We start from the raw sequence: 21,995 nt of genomic DNA on the forward strand, positions 1-21,995 counted from the left end.
TGGAACTGTGATCATAGAAAGCCATACATTCTCATTGTCTCTGGCTGTTACTTTTTGTGTTGGGCCAGTAATGAACCAAAATATTTCCTTTTTTCAGTGGTGAGGGTTTAGGTTGGCAAATTCTAATGGCAATTTTTAAAGAATTAAATGCAGAATGTTTGGTAGATGGATATTGTTCCCAGCTCTTCACTCTTTCCTTGTATGAGATTTCACATGCATACCCTTCAGCATGTGATGCTGCAATGCCCTCACCAGAGGAGTTAGTTTCTTCCCCTGTTGTGCTGACACTGGGCTTGGGGTGGGGTTTGCATTGGCTGGTAGGATGCTTAGCAAGTGTTGTGTGAGCACAGGCTTTCCATGTACCTATGTGGTTTGTCTTGGCCTCTTACCACTAGAACAACATGCTCCAGTGGGTGACTGGTTGAGGAGACACAGAACAGGCTGGTATTATTTTGGGCTGCCGTAGCAAAATACCATAGACGGGGGTACTTAAAGAGCAGAAATTTATTTTCTCACAGTCTGGAGGCTGGGATTGTGAGATCAAGGTGTCAGCAAGTTTAGTTTCTTCTGAGACCTTTCTCTTCGACTTGCATACGACTGTCTTCTGGCTGTGTCCTACGTGGTCTTTCCTCTGTGCTGTGCATCCCTGACGCCTCTTTGTGTATCCAGACTTCATCCTCTTCTAAGAACACTAGTCGGATGGGATTAGGGCCCACCCTAACAACCTCATTGTAATTGACTCACCTCTTTAAAGGGCCAAACTCCCAATGCAGTCACATTCTGGGATAGTGTGGTTAGGACTTCAACATATGAATCTGAGGGGACACCATACAGCCCATGACAGACCTACAGAGAGGTCCAGCCAGCCCCAAGAGGCCAGGACAGCCACAAATCTCCAGCAGACCCATAGGCAGGAAGTAAATGATGTCTGTTGCTCTTGGTCACTGGGTTCTGGTGTGGAGTTTGTCATGTAAGGTTATGGCAGCAGTAGCTGACTAAGTAAATGAGTCACTTCATTCACTGTTATTTTTCAAGGGGAGATTCACATAGCACATAATTAGCCATTTTAAATTGTACAATTCAGTGATATTTCATGTACTAGTCATAATGCTGTTGCTTTAATTTCTTTTCTTTTTTTGGCCATGTAGTGGGGCAGTGTGGGATCTTAGTTCTCTGATCAAGGATTGAACCCGCACCCCCTGCATTGGGAGCAGAGTCATAACCACTGGACCACTAGGGGAATCCCCAGTTTCTTTAACTTCTAATGTGCAACATCAGAGGTACTTTAACTGAAGGAAAAATATACATTTTCTTTCCTCAATGGAAAAATATTTTTCTGAAAAAGAAAACCTCATTGTGGTCGTATCTAAAAGTTAAAGCATATGTTACACTTCGGAAACACAGACTGAAAAGAGAAGGAACTTGGTGCTATCCAGAGCGTTTTAGTCTCCTCACAGTTGTGTCTGTTCCGACCGCATTCCTACAAATATTGCTGGCCCTTGAATTTATTTATTTATTCATTTAGTATTTGCTGACTGACTACCACATGCTGGCCCTACTCTTGTGTCTGAGGATTCAGTGGTAAAAGAAAAGACAAAAAACTGTCTTCTTGAAGCATGTGAATTCTAGTAGGGAAATCATATTATATCAGATAAATATCAAGTTAAATAGTTTAAAGGTGCTAAGAAGCAAAATTGACAGGGAAGACTGATACAAAATGTTCAGTGTTTTGAAATTTTATATAGGATGATCAAGAAAGGCTGAGAAAGTGACTTTTAAATAAAGATCTGCAAAAAGTAGAAGAGCTGGCCATGTCAACATGAGAGGGAAGTGTGTGCTGGGCGGAGGGGACAGCGGGGGCAAAGGTGTGGGGCAGACATGTGGCTCCTCTGCCCAAGCCTGTGACTCGGGAGTGTAGAAGGAGGGGCAGCAGAGTAGGGGCAGGTGAGCAGACGTGAGCGAGCCAACAGGCTGCATCCCAGGGGAGGCCCATCGTCATCAGCAAGGCCAGGAAACAGGAGCCCCGGGAGAGCTTTGAGTGAAGAAGTGGATGTGGCCTGAGAGGATTGCTCCTGCTGCTGCAGGGAGGATGGGCCGCAGGCTGGCAGGAGCAGTGATACCACTGAAGAGGCTCTTGCAGGTGTTCAGGCGAGAGATGAGGCGATGTTGGACCAGGGTGCCAAGAGAAGCAGTGGTGAAAAAGGATTGACTTCTGGTCTATTTCAGAAGTAGACTCAGTAACCCTGTGTAACTGGAAGAATGAACTGACATTGTCTGAGGAGAGGAAGACTGTAAGAATTATCTGTTGTAGGAGAAATATATGAGTAGGCTCGTTTGGGCAGGTTGAGTGGAGATGACAAGCAGACAGTTGAACGTTTGGCTCTAGAAGCAACTCAAGGCTGGAAATGTAAATTTAAAAAGTAATTATGTAGATGGATTTAAACCCAAAATAGTGAGTGAGAGCACCTACAGAGTGGCGCCGCTCTGAGTCCACGGGTGGGGCCTGGAGCACTTTAATACTCAGAGGGCAGGGAGGGGAGGGGCCAGAACTGCTGGACCAGAAGGAGGAAAAGTGGTCCAGGCTGGGCTCCAAAAGCCTGGGAGCAGAGAGTGTCCCCAGGCCCAAAGAGCCACTCGGCATTTTAACGTTAGTAACATCTCCCCATTTGTCTCCCAGCTAGCGGCGATCGCTCCTCTTCAGCTAGAAAAATGACAATGTTCAGGAACTTAAAACTTCTTCTCTGGAAGAATTTCATTTTAAAGGTAGGTATGGTTATCTGTAGGGAGAATGTGAGTCTCCTTCGGAGGAACTGAATGATTTAGTTAAATTGGTTTCTAATCATGGAGTAAAGAAAAAATTAAGAACTTGTAAAGGAGCCCTTTTCTGCAAATGAGCCACCTTTCTGTGGTAATTCCATTAGCTCTAATTACTGAAGATAACCGTCGTTGCTACTGATTTTTAGCCATTGGTGTTACAGAAAAGATAAAAGTAGATGTTTCTAGCTAATTCTCATTCTGTTTTTTTCTTTTTCATGTGTTGTACAGGGAAGCTGGAAGAAATATAAGCATTCTTTCATATATTTATACATACACACACGTATATATATAAGTGAAGCATAGTTGATTGAAAGTGTTTTTAATGGAAGAACATTTGCCATGTAGTGACTTAATGCTTGTGTTCTATTTTGGATTAGCATATTTATTAGTGAAGTGTAGTTGATTGAAAGTGTTCTTAATGGAAGAACATTTCCCATATAGTGTCTTAATGCTTGTGTTCTATTTTGGATTAACATATGGCTTTTGTTTTTATTTTAGAAACGAAAGACTCTGATAACGGTCCTTGAAATCTTGATGCCATTACTGTTTTGTGCAGTTATAATATATCTTCGTTTTGGTAGTTTGCCAAGGAAGAGACCTCCTGTAGACTACAATGTAATTGACATCACTTCTCTGCCAGAATTCTTCAATCAATTTCCTCTGAAAAATAAATTTCAATTAGTTTATATCCCTTCCAAAAGTGAAACTTTGAAGAATATCACTGAAATGGTGAAAGACTTCTTTGCTGTTGAGTTTGAAGGTTAGCCGTAAAGATGGGGGCAGGACAGAGGGGGCATTTTTATAAAGTCTAGTTTGAAGTTTTTTCCTGTGAGTTCTTACAGTAGTGGTTCCACATCTGGGCTCTCCAAATTCTGAAGAGTCTGCATGTATCTTTATTATTTTACACAACACACACAAGAAGAGACTTGTATATTTATGTCGCAAGCCTTCAAGGCTAATTAAAATGTGAAGTGTTTGTTCTGACTCACCAAAGTGACACTAGTCATCTCATATATTTAATCAGAAGTCCTGGTTTGCAATTATAATATGTCTCTGTCTAATAAACAGAAAACACTCAGAGATTCTGAGTTAGTCTTTTACCTGATCTCTTTTCTCCTCTTCTTGTCCCATTCTCATCCAGTCTCTATGTGGAGCCAAAAAGGTCTTTAAAAGATGGGTGGGATCTGGCCAGTGCCCAGCCTGTGGCCCTCAGTGGCTCCCCACTGAGCTGAGCCAGGTCGGGCCTTCCCCAGTCTTGCATGCTTGCCCTCCTCATGCCCCCTTTCATATCCTGGGCTCTGGGAGCCTTTCCTCCCTCTGACAGAACCCTTTGCCTCCAGCTTTTCCTTCTTATCATTCTGGTTTCAGCTAAAACGGTACTTAGGAATGTAGGTTTTAGGTTTCCCAATTCTGCCTTTTGCTCTCTCACAGAATCCTGTTGGATGTGCTCATAGCATCTTGATAGCTGTTTAGTTAAAGCGTTGCCGCTCACTGTGCTCCTGTGCACTGCCTGCCTTTCCCCGCAGCGCTTTGCCTCTGCCACAGGGCAGAGGCGTGTGTATTCCATGCACACACTGTGCCCGGTGCACAGTAGGTGTTCAGGACATACTTAATGAATGAATGAATGCAGTTAGGTAGATAAAATTTTTCAAAATGTGGAATAATTTTTCAAAGTTACTATAATTATATGTTTTTATAAAGTATTCTAATAATACATAAGGCAGAAAGTGAAAAGAAAGGGTTCTACTCCCTGACTTCTTGAGTGTCACTCAGTGTGACAGTTCTTTTAAAGGTCCTCAATTGTAGAATGTGGGGAAACTGTTTCGAAAGTTGTGCTTTATGCTTTCTTAGTGTTCTAAAATACTATTCTAATTCAGCTACCTTTTATAAATACGAGATTACAAAATTAAAGAAAAAGAAATCCTCCCTGATGAGGTGATAAGTGTGATAAACCACGATGACCCAGCCACAGGAAATGGGAGGGTGGTGGGTTTCAGGGGCTATCCAGGAGCGGGACAGCAAGCAGCCAGTCCCTGGGGTGACTGAGCATCTGGAAGTGGGCAGGTGAAGCTGACGCGGTAGAGTTAGGTGGGGCCAGGCACGTCTGTGGGAGCCACAGCGTGCAGAGCTCCGCTGGCCTTGTCAGAGCGTCGGCTTTCTTCTGCATGCAGAAGGGGTCCATTGCAGGGCTTTTGAGAAGACAGGTTAGACTGCAGTGTCATTTGTTGTACAAAGATTTCTCTGGCTGTCCTCTGGAGCGGTGATTGGAAGGGGCTGGTACCCACAGACATTCACGAGGGAAAGATGGCTTGCTGACTGCTAGGCCCAGCGCTTCCTCTCCTTTGCCCTCAGCGTGCGGGGCTGTGCTCATGCGTTTCCTGCCTGGGATTCTCTGCTGCTTGAGTGCTGTGACACTGCAGTCTTCCCCTGTTCCCACCTCCCTGCCGTTCCCATGGCTCACTCCTGTCCTCAGACAGCTCTCACCTTATTACAGAACCATATGTGACACAGAACAGAGTTCAGAGTTAAAGTCCCTTCCCTAATCCCACTTCCCAGAATTCTTTGTTAACTGTTTGGGAAGTATTTTTATGGAATTAAAAAAAAAAATTTTAAGGAACTTAAAATTTACAATAAATACAAAAGTTCCTTGCATTAAAAATTGCAAACAATATTAAAGAGATAAGGAATAAACGTTAAACTCCCCTGTTTATGCCATGGGCTTCCTTAGTGGCTCAGTGGTAAAGAATCTGGCTGTAATGCAGGAGATGTGGGTTCAACCCCTGGGCTAGGAAGATCTCCTGGAGGAGGAAATGGCAACCCACTCCAGTATTCTTGTCTGAGAAATCTCATGAACAGAGGAGCCTGGCAGGCTGCGTTCTGTGGGGTTGCAAAGAGTCGAACACAATTGAGCGACTGAACAACAGCAACTAATACCTTCAGGCCATTCCCCTAAGTAAATCCTCCAGCCTAGAAGTAAGGACAAGCAATAGCTTGATGATCTCTTCCAAACCACGATAGACATCTGGGTTTTTCTTCCCTTTCTATCTATCCTTTTGATATACACACAGAGACTATTCCTCCCTGGAGGCCTGATTCCTCTCCCACTCTGAGCCATGATGGCTCCACCCTGGCTGCAGGATGAGTTGTAATCTCTCTGTACTAGTTGGCAGTCTCCTCACTGTAGGGATTTGTCCAGGGAAGAGACATAACTCAGTAAGACTCAAGGCAACAGCAAGATTTTTTCCTGGGGATCTCTGAGAAAGAGATGATTGCTGTTCTGCCTCTGGAAGTATGGCACACTAGGTTATTTGGACCAACCCAACTATCAAGACAAATAAAATAGTCAAGGCTATGGTTTTTCCAGTAGTCATGTATGGATGTGAGAGGTGGACTGTGAAGAAGGCTGAGCGCTGAAGAATTGATGCTTTGAACTGTGGTGTTGGAGAAGACTCTTGAGAGTCCCTTGGACTGCAAGGAGATCCAACCAGTCCATTCTGAAGGAGATCAGCCCTGAGATTTCTTTGGAAGAAATGATGCTAAAGCTGAAACTCCAGTACTTTGGCCACCTCATGTGAAGAGTTATCTCATTGGAAAAGACTCTGATGCTGGGAGGGATTGGGGGGCAGGAGGAGAAGGGGACGACAGAGGATGAGATGGCTGGATGGCATCCCTGACTCGATGGACATGAGTCTGAGTGAACTCTGGGAGTTGGTGATGGACAGGGAGGCCTGGCGTGCTGCGATTCATGGGATCGCAAAGAGTCAGACACGACTGAGCAACTGAACTGAACTGAACTGAAAAATATATTGACCCAGGGATTAATTACTTAGATGTTAGTTTCATAATTGTTCATTAAACTGTACGTTTGTGTTTTGTATGCCTTCCTGTAAGTATACTATTTTGTACAATTTAACAAAATATGTGTGTATGTATATATGTGTGTTTAAAAAGACAACCTAAATAAGGCTAAGGAAACAAAAGAACAACAACAAATCTTTGTATAGGATAAAAGGCAAATGTACTTATAATCCTATCACCCAGATATGAGTGCTATTTAAAACCTTGTATGGGCTTTCCTGGTGGCTCAGCTGGTAAAGAATCCACCTGCAGTGTGGGAGACCTGGGTTTGATCCCTTGGTTGGTAAGATCCCCTGGAGAAGGGAATGGCTACCAACTCCAGTATTCTGGCCTAGAGAATTCCATGGACTATACAGTCCATGGGGTCACAAAGAGTTGGATACGACTGAGTGACTTTCACTTTGATTTTTCAAAGCCTTGTATACACACTGCTTTCCTTTTTTCTAACAAAAATTGGATTGTCTTGTATGAACTCTTCTTAACCTACATTTTATTTATTGTATTGTTAAAGTACTTCCATACTCTTGGATATATTTCTAAAAAAAAAAAAAAAATCCAGGTGAAGGAAGGAACACAGAGAGAGGTCAATGGGATCCCCAAACTGCTTCTTGTGAAACCTGCATCGTACAAGAGGGAACTGAGCTCATTCAGGTGGGTCGTCTCATAGGAGACCATCTCCCATGGAGCCGGGACCCCAAATGCCTGTACTGTCACTGTAAGCCTGAGCCAGAAGGGAACAAGCCTCTTTCCCACCCCGGAGGGGCTTCGAGAAAACAGCACAGCAGCAGGAGCACCCGCCCCCGGGGTTTGGAGCCCAGATTCACATCCCCTGGTTGTCAAAAGAAAAGGAGAAGAGAAACCCCCTCAAAGTACAAAGTGAGATGTTGATGGCCAGATGCAAATGTCACCCTCCTCTGAAAGAACATGCCATGATTCTGCATCTCAAAGAAGGGCAGCCACAAATGTGTCACAATCAGTGAGCACATACCAGGAAGCAAGAGAGCAAGGGTGAAGATCAGTGTGAACGACGGACGGCAGAAACAGAACCAGAGATGCTTCAGATAATGGAATTATTAGCCTCACATTATGAAATCACTATGTTTACTAGATTTAAAAATATGAAAGACAACCTGAAAGTATTTGTAGATAGCATTCCACTATAAGAGTCGCCTAGCAGATGTGAGGGGGGAAAAAGAGCCAAACAGAACTTCTAGAAGTGAAAAATAATCAGAATATAATACAAAACTCAGTTGAAGGTAAAACTGGTGAACTGGAAGACAGAGCTGAAGGGGACTTTCAGAATACAACACAGAGAGAAATGGAATGACAAAATATAGAAGAAAAGAGACAGGGCCCTCATTATTCCATTTAGAACTTCAGCTGAGAAGTCTTAGGCCCAGAAACTGCTAACATCAAAAAGTAATCAAAAAAGTAATACAGAGGAAGAGAAAGAAAGTCTTTTTTTTTTTAAATTTTATTAGAAGTTCCATGGGATCCCAAAGGAGTTGAGCATGACTGAATGACTAAACAACAACAATGGCGACAGCAACAACATTGTGTTAGCTTCACGTATATAGCAAAGTGAATCAGTAATACACACACACACACACACACACACACACACATATCTCCACTCTTCTAGGTTCTTTTACCGTGTAGGCCATTACAGAGTATAGTAATATGTGCTATACAGTAGGTACTTATTATCCATTTTATATATAATGGTATGCATATGTCAGTCACAGTCTTCCAATTTATCCCTCACCTTCACTGTCACACTGAGTGAAGTCAGACAGAGAAAGACAGACACCATATGATATTGCTTATATGTGTAATCTAAGAAAAAGGTTCAGATGAACTTATCTACAAAACAGAAAAGTCTTGATCATACAGTTTGAGAACTGGATCAAGTCTCAGCTTTTGTGGATCAAGTGGTTGTTTAATCTAGAGTGGGTTTTGTTCTGGTAAAAAGGTAAAGTTCAGTTTCACCAAAAAGTCTTTTCAGGAGTTGTTTCAATCTTCTTTGTGTGGGGGGCAAGGTGTGGAACAGCTTTTACTTTAAAGTTAATTTATTCCGTTACTAAGGTGTGACTCTTCTGAACACCTCAAGTGATCACCAGGAACTGTCCCCACTGGCTGGTCAGAACTCAAGTGCCTCTTGGTCTCAGTGGGCTCTGGGCACCACTGAGCCCATCCTGTCCTGCTCACCCAGGCAGGGCACATCATAGGAGTCATTAAAGGGTCCTCTGAGCAGGTTTCTGGGGCCATTTCCCAGCACAGCCTTCTTCTCCTGGGAACTCTGGCCTGCAACTTAAAGCCACTTCAGACTCTTCCAACTCAAACCTCTGTCAACACAGCCACATAACTGTCTGCGTTCCACTTGGGTTCCCCCTCCCTGTTCTGTGGTCTGAAATGTGCCTTCAGACAGAAAACCAGAGCACTCTTAGTGGTCATCTTATTTGTTTCTCTTTTCCCAGGAATCATAATGCTGTGCTGTGTATTGGCCATTGTCTGAAAAACTTGATTCTTTTCTTGCCTGTCCAATTTTTTGGTTATTTGTGGTAGGAGGATAAATTCAATCTCTGTTACTCCATCATGGCTAAAACCATAAGTCATGGATTTTTTTTTTAATATACAAAAGAAATTGGCTTACAGAGATTGTGTCATGATAAAGGAATCAGGAGCCAGTGGTAGCTGAAGGACTCCACTGTTTAACCTTTAGGATCACTCAGAGTTCTACCAGGTGCATGCCCTGTTTTTTTGTTTTTTTTTTTAATCTAGTTGATAAAAAATTCTCATTCATGTTTTCAGAGACATTTGAGAAAATATTGCCACTCCAAAGTGAAACCAGGCCCCCATAAAAAAGGAAACAGTGGAAGAAACAAGGACTTAGAAATTAAAAATGACTATCAAAATAACATTCATGGAAATAACAGGATGGACATGTGTGAAGTTCTGTTGGTGATGGGGAAGGTAAAGTCAAGCCTCTTAAGACTGTAAAGCCAAGAGACCAAGAAATGGATGAAGGAATATGTATGAAGGAGGAGGGGATAGACATGAAGGGCATGTCTGGAAGTCCCAGCTCGTCTGTTCAGATTTCTGGAAGAAAGAAAGGTGACAAATGACAGGAGGAAAACAGCAATAGAGAAAAGCTTTCTGAACACTGGCATCTCTAGCTTGGGCAGACGCGCTCGTCACAAGCAAGGGAACAAGAAAGAGCAAAGGTGGGCCTGTGTTGGCGACATTTCTGAACCCAGGGAGCAAGGAACAGAAGCCTCCCAGGTTTCTAGTTACCTCTGAGGAATCAGACATTGCCCTTGGCAGCGCTGCGTGCTCAGTGGTGTAGTAACACCCTCAACCTTCCGAGAAAGAGTTATTCTCAAGGAGGATCCTGAGTTGCCAGTCAGATGTGAGGGCAGGTGACCTTTAAAACTTAATTCATCAGAGCAGCTATACTTCTTGATGATTTTGTTTCCACTTTTGGTTTTTAGAACCATGAAGAGAAGCTGGAAATGCAGTGATAATTCTCATTAACTTGAAAAAGAATTGTGTTGCATCTATGTCAGTCCCAAGTGCAGCTTTGTTGTTGTTCAGTCACTGAGTTTTGTCCGAGTCTTTGCGACCCCATGGACTACAGCACATCGGGCCTCCCTGTCCTTCACCATCTCCTGGAGTTTGCTCAGACTCACGTCCATCAAGTTGGTGACACTATCCAACCGTCTCATTCTCTGTTGTCCCTTCTCTTGCCCTCAATCTTTCCCAGCATCAGTGTCTTTTTCCAGTGAGTCAGCCTAGAAGAACTCAAATATGCAAGAGCTTTGAGACCCTACAGAGGTTTAGCTGTTATCATTGATTATGCATTCCCACTGCCCATGATGGTTCTGGGTGTCTTATGTAGGATGTGCACATTCGTTTGCAGGATGAAGGAGTGAGTGAGTGACATTTGCCAGCCGAGGAGATGGAAGTCCGTATCTTTTGGGGTAGAAGGGGGTAGTTGGGCAGCATTTAACACCCCCATCCTCATTCCCCTGCCAACCACTCACTAACTGGATTTTTCTCTTTGTAGTTCTAGGCTACCCTTCAGTACCTTTGTTTGAAAAGTATATAATTCAAGATCCCAAAGCTTTTTACGTATTGACTGGGATTGTTTTTTATCATAACTTCAATGACAGCACGGAACCCTTGCCACTTGAGGTAAGAGCATCTCTTCCGTCACAGTCTTCTCATTATGCCTGCCTTCAACGTGAATTCAGTAAGCAATCTTATTACTGAGCCATGCCTCATCAGCTTTGTTGACTGGTGGCTGGCTGTCTTATATCCAGAGGAGATCAGACAATACTCCTGATTTCATATCTTACATCCTGTTTTCTTGTTCTTCAAAAGAGAGACATTTTGGAGCGAGCCTGTGTCCTGAGGGTACAGGATGGCATATTTTCAGCCACTGGGCTACAGAAGGGAGCCTCAGTGCCCAACCCCATAGACTGGAGTCCCAGTTCTGTTCTTCCTCCTGTGTAACCTTGGGACAGTCACTGTCATTCTTGGGCCTTAGTTTCTCTATCAGTGTAATGGAATTAATAGTAGCTCCTAGCTCATAGAACTAGTGTGAGGATTAAGCGAGTTTTATGCCTATAAGGTGCTTAGAATGGGGCCTGGAGCAGAGGCATTTTCCAGAAGGAATAGTCATTGTCATTATTACTAATCCCATGGACTTCAGATATGGTGGATCTGTTCATTTAAAGAAAAGGCAATGTTTTAAATATCAGAATATTTGATTTCTGCTTTAGGATGGGAAAACCACTGATGTATAGCTTTTGTGCTCTGCTGTGGTAAATAGATGGGGAAAAAGTGGAACAGTGGCTGACTTTATATTTCTGGGCTCCAAAATCACTGCAGATGGTGATTGCAGCCATGAAATTAAAAGATGGTTACTTCTTAGAAGGAAAGCTATGGCCAACCTAGACAGCATATTGAAAAGCAGAGACATTACTTTGTCAGCAAAGGCCCATTTAGTCAAGACTATGGTTTTTCCAGTGGTCATGTATGGATGTGAGAGTTGGACTGTGAAGAAAGCTGAGTGCCAAAGAATTGATGCTTTTGAACTGTGGTGTTGGAGAAGACTCTTGAGAGTCCCTTGGACTGCAAGGAGATCCAACCAGTCCATCCTAAAGGAGATCAGTCCTGGGTGTTCATTGGAAGGACTGATGCTGAAGCTGAAACTCCAATACTTTGGCCACCTGGTGCAAAGGAGAGCTGACTCATTTGAAAAGACTCTGATGCTGGGAAAGATTGAGGGCAGGAGGAGAAGGGGATGACAGAGGATGAGATAGATGGATGGCATCACTGACTCAATGGACATGAGTTTGGGTGGGCTCTGGGAGTTGTGATGGACAGGGAGGCCTGGTGTGCTGTGATTCATGGAGTCGCAAAGAGTCGGACCTGTCTAAGCGACTGAACTGGAACTGGTACAGTTTATCTAACGATCAGTTGTTAGAACTGGTGCAGGATGTTAGACACTTACAAATGCCAAGCCCATCCCAGGGACCGTCTTACTTGATCCCACAGCACCTTGGAGGTAGGTACTGTTAACATCATTCCTGTTTTACTGATGAGGAAACCTAGGCAACGTTAGGTAACTTGCCCAGATTGCCATGGCTGCTCATTAGGAGATGGGGGTTTGGATCCCGGTGGTCTGGCTCCAGAGCCTGCACTCAGAGCCTTTGTGCAGCACTGCTTTCCTGACGGGAGTTGTGACCCCTCTTGTTTCTTAGGCTGGTCACAGAAGGATGCAGGGAAGACATGTCCGTGTGTGCTCCCAGAGGATGTCTACCAGCGCGGGTGCCCTTCCTCCTGTCACAGCTAATGTCAGGCACACCCTTGCTGTGTCCTGTTCTATTTCTGAGTTCCTCGATCTCATGACTGCATTTGTTTTCTCTCTGTTCTTCATAGGTTAAGTACTACTTGCGCTTCAGTTTCTTTCAGAGGAATTATTTATCCTTGAGGTTAATCCTCCAACAAGATGACATGCAGGGCTGGCTCACATCCTTTCTTTATCCTCCGAACCTAAGCCAAGAGCCCCGAGACTATGGAGTTTCTGAAGGGGGAGCTCCAGGTGAGGAAGCCTCTGTGCATCGTCATGAGCTGGTTTCATCCAGTCTTAATGATGCCATTTGTGTTGTTTTTGTGTCTGAACACTTGCTAAACTAACATTTCAGAAGAGGCTGAAGTGGTGCATTTAGAAATGTGGCATTCAGGGAACTACCCTGGTGGTCCAGTGGCTAAGACTGTGTTCCTAATGTGGGGGGCCTGGGTTCGATCCCTAGTCAGGGAGCTAGATCCCACATGCCACAGCTAAAGATCCCACATGCCACGATTAAGACCCAGTTCAGCCAAATAAATTAACATTAAAAAAAGGAATGTGGCATTTAGTAAAATGCTTACATTCTAGAGTAAGTTAGTCCAGCAGTTTAGCTGCTAATTGTTTTGTAATGATACTGAATTGTTTGAGAAGAATGACAGCATTTTTAAAGAATGAGCGCTTTCTCTATGTTCCCGCTTATAACAGTGTATGCTTGCCGTTAGCTCCCTGCACTGAGGGAAAACAGTGGGGCGGCGTGGAGACTCGTGCCTCCTGTTTCCTCCACAGTAAGCACTGGCCTCCTGCCTGGAGCGCATGGACCAGGCCTCTCTGGGACTCGCGCCCTCCAAGCCCCTGTTGTGTTTTGGTCTCTGTCTTCATGAGGGGTTTAGGGTGACTGTCCTCTCTGGGCCCTCGGGGATGAACTGCTCCTAGAAAACTAAGTCGCCAGTCTGCAGCACCTTGTAGAGTGGCCACACTATTGACCTGAAGCCTTGGGCTTGCAAGCCCCCCAAGTGGGAATCCAAGTCCCAGGGTTTATAGTTCCATGTGATTCTAGAAAGGCTGTCAGCAGTTCTGTGGCAGTTCTCCTGCTTGCAATCATGGATATGTAACAGTTCCCAGACTTTTATCATTAACAATTTGTTTCTGCCCTTTTCATCCTGACACATCTGGAGGCCTCCCTAGGTCTCGGCCACCAGAAGACTTCAGTCCTCTCTACCCTAATGCTGGCATACCCTGCTCGGCTCTGCCAGTATGGAGGGCTGGAGACCCTTGCTTGGACGTGGGCCATTATTTCTTAGAAAACTCCAGGACCAGGGATCTTTGCCTTTCGGTTTATGTATTGTTCCCAAAAGCTGACCTTGGCACGCTAGCTATGCTGTATTGAAACAAGGGTTGTTTATGGTGAAGACTGGTTTTGAGGTTTGGCAGCAAAATTCAGTGACCATAACCCTTGGAGTACAGCAGGGACAGTTCAGGGACAGGTCACAGCAGTTGAGAGGGGCTGCGTCTTCCAAGTTCTTTGAATTTGACTCTTCCTGTGTGGTGGAGAGCACAACTGCAGAGTGGGCACCCTCCCCCGAGCCTGAGGACTCAGGGGAGGAGATGGCCCCCTGCCCCGAGGATGGTTGTGTTGGGTATCCCTCATTTGTCTGCCCAGAACTCCTCTTTATCCCATTTCTGATAAAAGACACCTTCCCTCAGCCACATGAGTCCCACTGTGACTTTTTCGTCTATATCGTAGCACCTTGGCTATAGCAGGGACTTTTCTATTCCTGACTGTATGTGAATGGCTAGCCATCACCCATCTGATTATCAGTTGTTTTGCATCTTTGTTCTTAATCTCGTGTGCTTGTATCCCCTGTTTTTTCATGTAGGGTACTACCAAGAAGGCTTCCTGGCCATGCAGCACGCGACAGATAGAGCCATCATGCGGCACCACGCTCCCACTGAGACGACCGGGCTGTTTGAGAGCCTCAGTGTGCTTCTGAAGAGATTCCCACATGGTGCATATGTCCGGGACATCTTCCTCCTCGTCCTTCAGAATGAGTTCCCTCTGTTCCTTATGCTCAGCTTCATCTGCATTGAGCTCATCACCATCAATTCCATCGTACTGGAGAAGGAGAGAAAGCTGAAGGTAATTCTGTCAAAACAGACAGGTGGCCAGGAATGTGTGGGAATTGCTAATAAACAATGGCCAGGGTAGGAGGGTGGTCAGGGCAGGTGAGAGGTGGCTTTAGGTATGAGAGCAGCCTTTGAAGTGAGTTGGAACTTGGATGTACTTTCACCATTTTAACCGGCTTGCAGATTAGCTCATGTTATTAGGTGAACTCTTACTTTCAGAAGGGGAGTGTCTGTCCTAGGTTCCTGACTTGCCAGCACACTGCCTCACACACGATAGGTGTGTGAAAATGTTTGTGAACTGACTAACTGACAAATGAGAGGAATAATCATCCAAAATTAACTCAGTCTTATTTTATGGCAGGGTAGACAGGGAGCATTCTCTAGAAGCCACAACTTAAGATAGGGTAGATCTTTCTGCCCTCCTCTGTTCCTTACTTAATCTCTCTTGTTACTTCTCTCCTCACTTTTTGCTCTTTAAGAAAATCTCTTCTCAGTCTGTCTGCCTTCTTCTCTTTTTGTTGATTCTTATGTAGTAAAATAGGTGGCCAGTGGCTCCGTGAGCCATGCTTGGCCTCACCAGTGATGTCTCGTTTGCTCTGCCGTCTCATGTGATCAGTCTGCTGTGGGAGGCCGTGGGGGTGGGGCGTTTCCTGCTTAATCAGCCGTGGTGGAAGGTAGGGTTATTAACCCACTGCGACGGGTGCTGGTGAGACAGGGCCTGATGGCAGGCCTCTCCACTTGGCTCTGCATGGACTGAAAAGCTCCACGGAAGCCAGAAGCTTCTGGTATGCTGTTGGAAGCCCTTTTTCATTGCCAGCTCAGGGAGGGAGTTTTCTCTTTCCTATTAAGTCATTCCAACAACAGATTGGTGGAGGGAGGAGGGTGGGCATCGAGTATTTTCACCCAGATCATTGACTTGGTTGTGTGTTTGTTCTCTAGACAAGAATAAAGAACACTTCTGAAAAGCTTAAAAGTAAACACCAAATAGTGTTGAAAAGTAGGACATTTAATTCTTAAAACCCTGGAGAAAATAAAAAGAAAGAAAATATAGTCCATATACCAAAAGATAGAAAACGAAATCACACACACACACAAAAGCACATACAACAGAAGATGTAATGTTAAATAAGAAATCAGAAGGCCTTTGGTGTCTCAGTGGTACAAAATCCACCTGCCAGTGCAGGAGACACAGGTTCCATCCCTGGGCCTGGAAGATCCCACATGCTGTGGAGCAGCTCAGCCTGTGTGCCACAACTACTGAGCGCACGTGCTAGGGCCCGCGAGCTGCAGTTACTGAGCCTGTGTGTTGCAAGCTCGTGAAGCCTGTGGTTCCTTGAGCCCATGCTCCACAGCAAGAGAAGCCACCGCAGTGAGAAGCCCGGGGACCACAATGAAGAGCAGCCCTAGCTCGCCACAGCTAGCTAGAAGCCTGCACCCCGGTGAAGACCCAGCACAATCACATGAGCTCCAGTGCTTCAGTGAGTAGCACACACTTCAGAAGAAGAGTTCGTGTTCTGACATCGCAGTACTGGCACACATTACATGTTTAGGTAAAGATGAAGTTTTAAATCATGTGTATGTCATTTTTGTGATTCCCTGCTTTAACCATCTCGTTTTTGATTCATTGACCTACTACCTCTTCTGATCTTTATAAAAGATAAAAACTCTGTTTCTGTACTTAGGGCATGGAGTATACAGGGTTATTACCACATATTTATCTCCAGTACGAGACTGTGAACTTTTGGAATGCAGTTGCTCTGCCTGTGGTATTTTTTCTGCATGGTACCCAGCATAGAGCTTTGCTTTTATTCACCAACCAGACATTTTTTCACCTGTGTTCGCTAGACATATGCATATGAATTACAGGTATAAACGACACTGTCCTTTTCCTCGGGTGATTCATGGTAGTAAGGTCACATGTTACAAAGGAGCCCCCAGTGCTTGGGTAATGGGATGTGTGGATGTGATGGCTGTATGGGGCGAGGGCGGAGCTGAGCAGAGAAGGCTTCACAGAGCAGGTAACACTTGAACTAGGTTTTGAAAATCAAGCAAGATTTCAATAGGTAAAGAGAGAATGAGAGAAGAAAGAGTCAGAGCAACATGTGTGAGAGGCAAAGCAAACAAAAAAGACAGAGGTTGAGATGTGTTTCGTGAATTATGGGAAGATTTTCTGTGATCAGAGCACAGGATGCCGAGGAGCTTAGATTCTATCCTCAGGGCCATAGGAGCCATTCACGGATAGTCAGTGTTCAATAAATGAACCAGCAGTTTACTAACCATAGCCAAAGAAGAATAATTTTAACCCAAGGTCTGTCTCTACCAGAGAAACTCCACTGTCTGGTTTGTTGATCTCTTTGCAACTCAGTCCCCATCACATCCATGATCTGCCTCTTCCCAGGACACACATGGGACCCTTTATTCCAGACTGCTCAGGCTTCAGTAACAGACAGCTAAACCAGACCAGTTCAGACTGAGCCTGAAGACCCTGTAACGCCTGGTTCTTCCGCTCTTTCTAGGAGTATATGTGCATGATGGGGCTGCACAGCTGGCAACACTGGGTGGCTTGGTTCATCGTGTTCTTCATTTCTGCCTCCATTGTGGTTTCTTTCATGACCATTCTGTTCTGCATAGAGGTACATGTCTCTTGTCTTTCAGGATGTGCTAAGCTCTGAAGATAATGGGGGGAAAGTATGGTGTGGTGTGGGTGGTGGTGGTGAGATTCAAGAGATGGTGAAAACACAGTAACTGATGAACATTTTAAAAACCTCAGGTTGACATGTGGTGGTATTTGCTAAGCCTTTGGCAGAGGAAGCATTGGAATTTATGATCTGGGAGAGCTTTGCCCTCCCTCCACTTCTCCAGTCTTCAAGTAGTGGGCCTGAATGTGATTAGTTCATTAGGAAAGTTGAGTTATAAACTTTGAAACATAGCAAATTTTGTGCTCTGTAAATAATTGAAAATAGCTATTGTAAAAGTTAAGAATGTTCTTTTATGCCCAGGTATCATGTTAATTTTTCCTTTTATGCTGTCAATGGAATTTTGTGTTCCAATTCACTAACTTGTGTTTAATAACTAAATTATAATATATGGATACATGAAAATTTGCCTTCTAAATTACCAAAATTGGGGCATTTTGAATGTAGAAAGGCAGGAAAACTCAGACTATATAGCAAAATATATAAACAAAGAAAATTGCCTGAAAACAATAAAAAGAGGAGATATAAAATATCAAAAGGAATACTAAAATTATTTGTAGTAGTTATAATGGTAAATAGGATAAACTCTCTTATTAAAGCAAAAAGAACATTCACATTGGGCCAGAAACTGAATTCAAACTTATGCTTTCCTTAAAAAAGGTATACACACAGAGCATGATTTGTAAATGGTAATGGAAGCTGGATTAAAGGTCTGCCTTAAAAACCTATATATATATTGTTTTGTTTAAGATAGTCCTGGTTTTTTAAAATGTACACATTGTTTTAGGGTCTTTTACGCCTTTTCTTCATTCTTTCCACATAATAATTATGTGTACCTGTGATTCTTTTGTAGTTTGACGAGGCAGCAGTGTTCGGAAACAGTGACCCTAGTTTGATATTTGTGTTTCTAATGTGTTTTGCAATTGCCACAATTTTCTTTGCATTCATGATCAGCACTTTCTTCCAAAAAGGTGAGTCCTGATACAATTTTCTGTCAGGGAGTGTGTTTATAACTTCTTTTCTTGGTAGCATTGCTGTTTCCATTACCTATGGCATTAATTATTATTCCTTCAGAGTCAATTTTCACTTGTATGGTTACTTTAACAATGGAATAATTCCATTCACCATGAAAGACATGTGAAATTATCTCCATATATGTATACCTTTATGCTTCTCTGGGCTTCTAAATGTTATTTCAAAATAGATGGAAATGATAAATCACAGTTTGGAAGGAAAGAAGGGGTAAGACATCCAGGGCAGATAATTTTCCAGGTCCCGATTGTGAAGTTGTGGCATAACAATAGTAAGACGCCATAATAAAAGAGGAACTCCTGGGAATTTGGTTCTGTCAGGAGGGGTGTTACCTCTAAAATGATAGGTAGAATAGATGAATCATGAAAGGCAAAAATAATAAGAAGTGATGCCAAAGAGTACAGAAAAATTGAGTTATGGGTCAACCTAGAGAGGTGCAGATAGAAACACTAATGGAGGACAGGCCTGGCAGCTGGTGACACAAAAAAAGAGGGTTTAAGAGAACTTGGGGAATTCCCTGGTGGTTCAGTGGATAAAAATCCTCCTGCCAATGCAGGGGACATGGGTTCGATCTCTGGTTCAGATCTTCCTGGACCTTCCAGTTTCCCAGGAAGATCCACCATGCCATGGGACAGCTGAGCCTGTGCACCACAACTACTGAAGCTCACCTTAAAGCCCATACTCTGCACGTAGAGAAGCCCACACAACAAGAAGTCTGTGCACCGCAGCTAGAGAGTAGCCCTGGGTCACCACAACTAGAGAAAAGCCTGCTCACAGCAATGAAGACCCAGTGCAGCCAAAAATAAATAAATAAAAGTTAAAAAAATTACCATATGATCCAGCAGTCCCACTCCTGGTCATATATCTGCAAAAGAGAAAAACTTTAATTCAAAAACATACATGCGCCCCAGTGTTCATAGCAACATTATTTGCAATGGTGAAGACATGAAAGCAACATTAGTGTCTGTCAGCAGATGAAGGAATAAAGAAGATGTGGTATATAGAGAATGGAATATTAGCCATAAAAAAGAATGAAATAATGCCATTTGGAGCAACATGGATAGACCTAGGGATTATCATGCTAAGTGAAGTAAGTCAGACAGAGCAAGGCAAATATCATATGATATTACTTACATGTGGAATCTGAAAAAAAAAAACCAACGAACTTATTTACAAAACAGAAACAGACTCACAGACATAGAAAACAAACTTGATAGCAAAGGGAAAAGGGAGAGAATAAATTGGGAGTATGGGATTAACAGATGCACACTACTATATATCAAGTAGACCAACAACTAGATTTACTTGTTACATATCAGAAGCTCTTGTTCTGGCCTCAGAGCACTGCATTTGCATCTCAGTGTTTATCCTGACCTTGAGCAGATCCAAAGATGCCATATCCATTTCTCTGGAAAATGATAGCACTTATAACATGTTAGCAATTATTATCAGCCTTTACAAAAGAAGCAAATTCAGAGAAGCTAGAGGAGACCCAGAGTCAGCCATCATTCATGTGGTTGGGTTCAGTGAAGGGCTGCCTGATGCCTTAACGGTGGTTCTTTCTGTTATGTATGCAATCCTTACATTTTCGATCTTTGTTCTCTTAATTTCCTAGAACGCAAATGTTTGCCTTTATTTTATATTCATTTCCCAGACTTCCATTTGATTGGTTTATCTCCAAATCTGAAACCACTATGCTTCAGTTCAGTTGCTCAGTAGTGTTCGACTCTGTGACCCCATGAATCGCAGCACGCCAGGCCTCCCTGTCCATCACCAACTCCCGGAGTTCACTCAGACTCATGTCCATCGAGTTGGTGATGCCATCCAGCCATCTCATCCTCTGTCGTCCCCTTCTCCTCCTGCCCCCAATCCCTCCCAGCATCAGAGTCTTTTCCAGTGAGTCAACTCCTTGCATGAGGTGGCCAAAGTATTGGACTTTCAGCTTTAGCATCATTCCTTCCAAAGAACACCCAGGACTGATCTCCTTTAGGATGGACTGGTTGGATCTCCTTGCAGTCCAAGGGACTCTCAAGAGTCTTCTCCAACACCACAGTTCAAAAGCATCAATTCTTCAGCGCTCAGCTTTCTTCAGGGCCTGGGAAATCTTGAATCCTTGACCGATTGTTTATGAGTCCTATGAGCTTGAGCAAATTTATTTAATGTGGGTAAATAAATAAATTTCCTCCTCTGGAAAACAGGGAGGTTAGGAAGATTAAATAAGATACTGTATATAAAGTGCTAGCCATGGTGCCAGGCAATGCTCCATAGATGCTGTTTAATCTACTGCTCATCTTTGGGCTTCCCTGACTCAACAACGCAGGAGACTCCTGTTTGATTCCCAGGTCAGGAAGATCCCCTGGAGAAGAGATAGGCTACCCACTCCAATATTCTTGGGCTTCCCTTGTGGCTCAGCTGGTAAAGAATCCACCTGCAATGCGGGACACCTGGGTTCGATCCCTGGGTTAGGAAGATCCCCTGGAGAAGGGAAGGGCTACCCACTCCAGTATTCTGGCCTGGAGATACATATACATAGTTCATGGGGTTGCAAAGAGTCGGACATGACTGAGTGACTTTCACTTTCATCTTTGAAGAAGACGGTTTTTACTGTTGGAGATGTTATTAATGCGCTATTAGAGGAAGCTCTAGGAAGTTAAATGCTTGTGCATTTTCATAAGATGTATTCTTTTTTTTTTAAGTGCAACAAATCCTCTTCATTTTTTGATAGTGAAAGTGCAAGTGTAAAAGGTTTCTATCAAAATTTCTGAAAAGACTGCTTGTGCATTATTGATGAAACTCTTTTCATTTCTGCCTTCTGAATCTGCAGCTCATGTTGCCACTGCCTCAGGAGGCATCATCTTCTTCTTCACCTACCTCCCTTATCTCTACCTTGCGTTCACATATACCCAAAGGAGCTTTTTCCAAAAGATTGCCTTTTGCCTCCTCTCCAATGTTGCCATGGCACTGGGAGTCCGATTAATCTCTGCATATGAAGCAAGAGGTGAGCCTTACCTTTCTCAAGGTAAACTGCCTTGATGTCTTGCCATTTCCTGACAGGCAAAGTTGATGTTTATTTCCAAGTAAACATGACTGGTTCATTTTATTCAGTGTTCAGAGCATTTATAGTATACGTACATCGATGATAGGTACTGTAAGGAATACTTAGGAAATATGGAATAAAGCTTAGACTGTGCAGCTTGCAATGTAGTTTTGGGGAAAAACTAGAGCATGCTGATGATTTAGGGAATTATATGCCTATATAATTGTATGGATCTAAAATGCATAGAGTTATGATTAGAAGTTCAAATAACCCCTCAGAACTTCACAGATGATGTTGTGCTGTTGCAGATACCATATTATATCCTCATAGGCCTCCAGGTGGGCCTTCTTTCACAACAAGCTAGTCTAAGGGACCTTAATCAGACATGTCCTAGCTCTCTTACAGCTTACACACTTTGGGGTGGAAAGTACAATGCCAAGTTTTCCTTTATCTCATGTTTCTGAAGTTTGAAGAGTTTCCACAACACCTACATCATTGCAGAAGATTGCAGCCAACATATCAATCTAAATGTAGGACTCTGAGCCCTGTGGGGTCTCAGTACTTACTGAGTGAA

At 43.6% G+C, this 21,995-nt stretch overlaps 1 protein-coding gene across 1 annotated transcript in view; it reads left to right on the forward strand.

Annotated features, from left to right (window-relative positions):
• Nucleotides 1-10,550: 10,550 nt before the first annotated feature.
• The window catches only part of LOC120882335 (ATP-binding cassette sub-family A member 17-like), a 76,951-nt gene continuing 65,506 nt past the window's right edge, over nt 10,551-21,995 (forward strand). Inside the window, exons 1-7 of the mRNA XM_040266314.1 lie at nt 10,551-10,569; nt 10,742-10,869; nt 12,622-12,784; nt 14,410-14,669; nt 17,173-17,295; nt 18,206-18,323; nt 21,209-21,382. Of these exons, the coding sequence (XP_040122248.1) occupies nt 10,551-10,569; nt 10,742-10,869; nt 12,622-12,784; nt 14,410-14,669; nt 17,173-17,295; nt 18,206-18,323; nt 21,209-21,382 (985 nt within the window). The remainder of the gene's footprint in view (nt 10,570-10,741; nt 10,870-12,621; nt 12,785-14,409; nt 14,670-17,172; nt 17,296-18,205; nt 18,324-21,208; nt 21,383-21,995) is intronic.

This window comes from Oryx dammah, unplaced genomic scaffold (genome assembly GCF_014754425.2).
Source record: "Oryx dammah isolate SB20612 unplaced genomic scaffold, SCBI_Odam_1.1 HiC_scaffold_2, whole genome shotgun sequence".
Taxonomy (NCBI): Eukaryota; Metazoa; Chordata; class Mammalia; order Artiodactyla; family Bovidae; genus Oryx; species Oryx dammah.